The 6637-nt window shown below is 46.1% G+C and overlaps 1 protein-coding gene across 2 annotated transcripts in view; it reads left to right on the top strand.

Annotated features, from left to right (window-relative positions):
• Positions 1-1302: 1302 nt before the first annotated feature.
• The window catches only part of SP140L (SP140 nuclear body protein like), a 32096-nt gene continuing 26761 nt past the window's right edge, over positions 1303-6637 (top strand). The window contains exon 1 of one of the 2 annotated variants that reach the window (XM_023557784.2): positions 1303-1433. In XM_023557784.2, the coding sequence (XP_023413552.2) occupies positions 1402-1433 (32 nt within the window). In that variant the 5' untranslated portion in view covers positions 1303-1401. The remainder of the gene's footprint in view (positions 1434-6637) is intronic. The other variant, XM_023557782.2, reaches the window with a different exon arrangement.

Raw genomic sequence — 6637 nt, 5'->3', positions numbered from 1 at the left:
AGACAACGGGTTTCTTTTTTTTGTAGGGCCAACAATAACACACATGAGGGACATGCTTCTTAGTTCAATTATGTATACGTGACTAATGGACATACCAGCCCAAAAGCAAAGACAAGAAGGCAGGAAGCGACAGGAAAACTCAACAAATGCAAACAGGGACCTAGGGTGGAGAAAGGAGAGTGCTGACACACCATGCGGTTGGCAACCAATGGCAGAAAACAATTTGTGTATTAACTGTTTAATAAGAAACCAATTTTCTCTGTAAATTTTCACCTAAATCACAATAAAAAAATAAATAAAAATTTTAAGAAAATTGTACTTTGGGTTTGATGTCGTGGTACATTAGCATATCTTGCTTGGATGGGCAAGGCCTAAGGGTGGGACGCCTGGGGAGTTCTGCTTCTGATACAGAGGAGAAAACTCCCAACCACCTGACCCACTCACAGATAGCTATGAACTCTGGCCAATACTCAAAAAACAACTTTCTGAGACCTGAGTCAGTAACAGGTGGGCAAAGCTAAGATACTTTGGTTCCAAATTCTTGTGGAGTCAGAGAAGCCCTTATGTCAGAGAAGGGTGAAGACCACCCACCAGGGAGACTGGGGACATGGGGCACTGCCTGAAGCCATGTGCACAAAACAGTCTTTGAAGTCTTATGTCTTCTCTTAAACATTCATTCTACCCCATCAATTTCTGCAACTTGTTTAGTATTTTTTTTTTTTTTTAAACTACTTGGTTCCAGTCTCTGGCCCTGGGGGCTGGAAGAGTTCTCACTTACCCTGGCTGTTTTCCAGAAATGTGAAGGCCCTCCTCCCCGGGAGACAATGCAGGGCATTTTGGCCCTCCCCAGGCCTGCGTCTGAAAGCTGGGCACTAACTTTGGTCAAGGCTTACCAATGTGCAGGGCAGCCCATGGGTCAGAAAAGGAGTAAAATCTCTGGCTTTCCCTTCTGCCCCACATAGCCATCTTGGTAAGGGGAAGGGACAACAGCCCCCTCCCCCGCCATGTACACTGAAGCAGCTGCGACACTTTTGGTTCAAATATATTTTTTTGGCCTCTACCTTTGCAAAAACAAGTTGGCTCCTTGGAACTGCCTGGTTCCCCCTTGGGGGCTGCCCCTCCCCTGGTCCTCGCTCAGGGTCTGGGTGGGGAATCCCCTCCTCAGTCCCTGCTGCCACATTCCATGAAAGCTGAGAATCGCCTTGGAATTGGAAGAGGAGACAGGCAGCACCCTGCAGCCTTCCCACTTCTGTGCAAATACTTTCACTTCTCTTTTTTCCCATTTGGGCGGAGCTCTCTCAGTGAGTCAGTTCACAGCCTTCCGGCTCAGACCCGGCAGCTACACTAGACACAGGCTGAGAGTCAGGCTGGCTCCAAGGCCCAGCAGGGCCAGGGTGGACCATGGCAGGTGGGGGCGGCCACCTCAGTGTCAGGTGAGTCTGTCTAGCTTCCTTCATCATCCTTCTCTCTGGCAATGTTGCTGCTTGAGTGTGGGGGACAAGCACTCAGTGTGCAAGGTATTAAAATAAAAGAGTACCTAACAAGGAAATCGGGGGTTTTAAACTGCATCTGGACAGCTGGCAGGAAAGCCCGGCCTGCGAGGCCCACGTAACTTCCTTAGTGTTTTGAAACTACCACTGAGAGCAAGACTGTTGGAGCCCAGCAGTCCCTTCGTAGGCTTCGCTGCAGGGGTCTGTTCTTTCCTCGTGACCTTAGAATCCCCTCATTTCCCTCCAACTTCTTGAGATCATTTCAAGAGAAAATTTAGAGTCTTTAAAATCCAGGAGAACACCTAAGTTTAAATGTTGGGTGCTGTGGTCTTTCTTGTCCTGTGGACGGGCCTCGAGCAGCCTGGGGCTATTCCCATCTTTGGCTCAGGAATTTGAGCTCTTTGACCATTGCTCTTGATTCAAAGTCAAAAGAAAGGTAAAGACCCAAAGATGGCAAAAGGCTAGTGCAGGTAGAGTATTTTTATTTTTGCTTTAATTTTCTGTCCTATGATGGGTTATACCTCTGACTAGGAGAGGTGGAGATCCTGCCTTCTTTTCTATGTGATGGGCTCAGAAGTACCATCATTTAGTATTTGTGAATACTGAGGAATACCAGGAAACCCTGGTGGCGTAGTAGTTAAGAGCTACGGCTGCTAACCAAAAGGTCGGCAGTTCGAATCCACCAGGCGCTCCTTGGAAACCGTATGGGGCAGTTCTACTCAGTCCTATGGGGTCGCTATGAGTTAGAATTGACTTGATGGCGATTTTTTTTTTAGTGTTTTAATTCTGATTTTTTAATGCAAAAGAAATGTATATTCTTGTTTATAAAATTTCAAACAATATCAAAGTACAAAAAGGAAAAAAGTCTCCTTCATCATCTGCCACCTTCCCCCACCCCCACACACAAAACTGCCAATACCACTTAAGAATCATGGGCATAGCCTTCCACGGATCTTCTCAAAAAATAAAATAGAAGTATGGGGGTGTCTTAGTCACCTAGTGCTGCTATAACAGAAATACCACAAGTGGGTGGCTTTAACAAAGAGAAATTTATTTCTTCACAGTAAAGTAGGCTAAAAGTCCAAATTCAGGGTGTCAGCTCCAGGGGAAGGCTTTCTCTCCCTGTCGGCCTTCTCGTCAGTCTTCCCCTGGCCTAGGTCTCCCCCTGGACTAAGAGCTTCTCCTCAAAGGCTCTGCTCTCAGCATTGCTTTCTTGGTGGTATGAGGTCCCCTGTCTCTCTGCTCACTTCTTTCTTTTGTATCTCAAGAGATTGCTTCAAGGCACAATCCAATCTTGTAGACTGAGTCCTGCCTTACTAACACAACTGCCACCCATCCTCCCTCACTAACATCGTAGAGGTAGGATTTACAACACATAGGAAAATCACACCATACCAGGAATTACAGCCCAGCCAAAATGATACACACATTTTGGAAAGGCATAATTCAATCCATTACATTCCACCCTTTGACCCCCCCCAAAAAATCACACCCTGGCAACATGCAAAACATCATATCACAGCAAAAGTCTCAGCTCCAAATCCAAAATCCAAAAATTCCTTTTCATCTGTGAAACCTGGAATACAAGTTATCTACTTCCAAAGGTACAATGGCAGAACAGACACAAGCTGGACATTTCCATCGCAAATGGGAGAAACTGGAGGAAAACAAGGGAAAACAGGCACCAAGCGAGTCAACAGAACACACTACTTTAGCCCTCAAGGTTTTGAAAATAATTCTCTGTTCTCTGAGACAATTTACACAATGGCCCTAGCCTCCAGACTCTAGGTATTGGCCACACTCTCCAGGCTGTGAGTGGAGGCCCCTGGTTCCTGGGCTTCTGCTCCGCTTTCCAGGCCCACTGGGGCAGCAACTCTGCTCCTGATGCTTTAGGTACACCATTCTCCTTGGCCATCTGAGTGGCAACTCCACCCATTGAAACCCCTGAGGTCATGGCCACACCTTTTGAGACTGAGGCAGCTTGGCTTCTTGTGTTCCTTGTCTCTTTAGCTTCTGCTTCCTGATTTCTTGGCCTCTTGGCTCTCAGGCCTCATGTCCACATCTGCCCTGCTGGGACAAGTGTTCTCAAGCTCTGCAGCTCCACCAATAAGTGCCTGGAGGCACCCCCTTCCACCGGGAAGCCTCCTGCGCACAGGCACTCAGGTTTCTTACTCTGTGGGTCGGCTCCAGTGCTGTCTGGCACTCGTCTCCTGATTCTGTTGCTGCTGGTTCACTGTTGCTGCTACCAGTCCTCTGCTGCTGTTTCTCACCATCTACACTTTCTCCAGTGTTAACAGTTCTCCTCACTTCCTTCTGAGTCTTCTATCCATTCAGTTTCAAAAACACTTCCACATTTTAGGCATCTGTTAAAGCAGCACCCCACTCTCTTGGTACCAAACTCTATCTTAGTCATCTAGTGCTGCTATAACAGAAATACCACAAGTGGATGGCTTTAACAAAGAAAAATCTATTTCTTCACAGTAAAGTAGGCTAAAAGTCCAAATTCAGAGTGTCAGCTCCAGGGGAACGCTTTCTCTCTCTGTCGGGTCTGGAGGAAGGTCCTTCTTGTCAATCATCCCCTGGACTAGGTGCTTCTCTGCGCAGGAACCCTAGGTCCAAACTAAGCACTGTGCTCCCAGTGCTTCTTTCTTGGTAGTATGAGGTTCCCAACTCTCTGCTTGCTTCCCTTTATTTTTTATCTCTTGAGAGAGAAAAGGCGGTACAGGCCACACCCCAGGGAAACTCCCTTTACATTGTATCAGGGATGTGACCTTATTAACAGTGTTACAATCCCATCCTAATCCTCTTTAACATAAAATTACAATCATAAAATGGAGGACAACCACACAATACTGGAAATCATGGCCCAGCAAAACTGATACACACATTTTTTGGGGGGACATAATTCAATCCATGACACCATCCTTACCTCGCCCCAAACCTGGCAGGCCTATAACAGCAAACAGCATCTCAGCCGGAGGAAAGAAAGCCTACTAGAGGTGCCTTTTTTGAATAATGTACCATGGTCAACAGAGGTGGCAGTTATACACTGCCTCAGGCATCAGTTGGGAGAGTGTCACGTAATTAAAGGACAAAAAAAAAAAAACAAAAACAAAAAACAGCGCACTGAATGTGATATAAACCGAGCTTGTAAATGGGGCTTTGACCTTAATAACAGAGCAGAAGACGGGTACAATTTCCAAAGACAGGTGTTAATACTAGAACACCTGATGCACCCAATATGAAAGGCTGCTCACACTTTAAGGTCAGAGGCAGTTTTACTGGCTAGCCAAACTGATTAAAGAGCCTAATCTACAAAAGATTCAACAATATGTCACCCGTGAAAAGCACAATCCAAAAACAGGCCCTCCACCTCCTTGTCTGGGGTACAAGCCCAGGGTACTGGATCTAAAGAAGACTGGCAAGTAGACTTAACAGTTATCCCAATGGCTATAGGAGGTTTCCAGTATATTTTAGTGTTTGTAGTTACCTTTGCTAGATGAGTAGAAGCCTTCCTCTTCCGAATGGAAAAGGCATCCCAGCTAGGCAAACTCTCCTCGGTACCTAGATTCGGCCTACCTTAAAATTTTTTTTTTTTTTTTTTATTCAATTCAGAGCGATAACGGAGGAGCCTTTATATGCAAAGTCAGGACATTTAGGGATCTGGTGGAAGCAACATGCTGCCTGGAGACCTCAGTCATTGATTGTGTGCTCTGAAGGTCTAATTAGAAACCTAAGCTACTGCGGGCAATGTGGGTGAATACTTATATTCTAAGACACCAAGGGGCCCTGGATCAAGCTGCTACATTGCCCTGTTGAGAGTCCAGGTGGCTCCTAGAAGCAGGCTCCTATTCAGCCCCTATGAAATGCTGTATAGGAAACCTTTCCTTAAGGCCTCCTGGGGATCTAGTGCTTCAGGTGATCTGAAGTAGTCCAGGAACTTAGTGTTTCCAGGTGTTTTAGGTCACTATAGGTAACTTTGAAAGCTATTAACCATTTCCAGAATAATAGCGCTCCCCATTCCCTGCCCCATTTACAGTGTTTACGGTGAGGTTGTTAATTGGACTGAAGGGAAAACCTCTGAGACTATGAAAGGGCCTGGCAGCAGGAGAAAGCCAATAAACCTCCTGGCGGCAGTAAAACAGAAGGATCCTGGAGACCACCTGCCTGGGTTCAAATCTTGGCTCTGTTAGCTTTTGATTTTGGGGTCAAGAAGCTTCACTTCCAGGTTGCTCAGTTTCCTTATCTGCAAAATACCATAAACAACAGTGGCCACTTTATAGGGTTATTGTGAAAATTAAATAAGATAAACGAAAAACCACTTAGCTCATTGCCTGACATATATTCTTTACGAACTATGTTATGCCAATTAAGCTAGAAGTTCCCCAAGACCATGGTCCCCACAGCCCTCAGCCTAGTAATTTGGTCCCTTAGGGCATATGGACGTGTCTATCTATGGAGCTTCCATGACCTTGCCTTGGACAAGTTGTACTGGTTTCCTCAGTATTGTGTACTGTCTTACCCTTCACGAAAGTTACCACTTATCTATTATCTCTGGTTTTGTTTTATGGGCCTGTCTACATTCCTTCCAGGACCCTCTATTGTGATCCCTGTCAGAGCAGTCAGTGGTGGTGGCCAAGCATCATCTAGTTGTGCTGGACTCAGTCTGGTAGAGGCTGTGGTACTTGCGGTCCATTAGTCCTTTGGACTAATCTTTTCCTTGTGTCTTTGGTTTTAAGTGGAAACTCTGGTGGCATAGTGGTTAAGTGTTACAGCCGCTACCCAAAAGGTCGGCAGTTCAAATCCACCAGGCGCTCCCTGGAAACTCTATGGGGCAGTTCTACTCTGTCCTATAGGGTCGCTATGAGTTGCAATCGACTCGACGGCAGTGGGTTTGGTTTTCTTGGTTTTAAGTCTTCTTTGCCTGCTACCCCCAAAAACTAATCATTCCTTGCCTATTCCTAGGTCCCTAAAACTCTGCCCCATGTCGGCAGGAAGTGGTCAGATGAGTCGCTGACCCTTATCCTTTAAGATTAAAGAATTGCTACAACTCAAGGGGGGGCTGTAACCTGACCCTACAAATGCCAGTAAATTTCCATTAGTCCTTAAGCTAGCCCAAGCCAGATCTGGCCTGCCCTACATGTGCA

This window comes from Loxodonta africana, chromosome 6 (genome assembly GCF_030014295.1).
Source record: "Loxodonta africana isolate mLoxAfr1 chromosome 6, mLoxAfr1.hap2, whole genome shotgun sequence".
NCBI lineage: Eukaryota > Metazoa > Chordata > Mammalia > Proboscidea > Elephantidae > Loxodonta > Loxodonta africana.
Note: the sequence above shows the minus strand (reverse complement) of the source record. Positions and strands in the feature narration are given on the sequence as shown.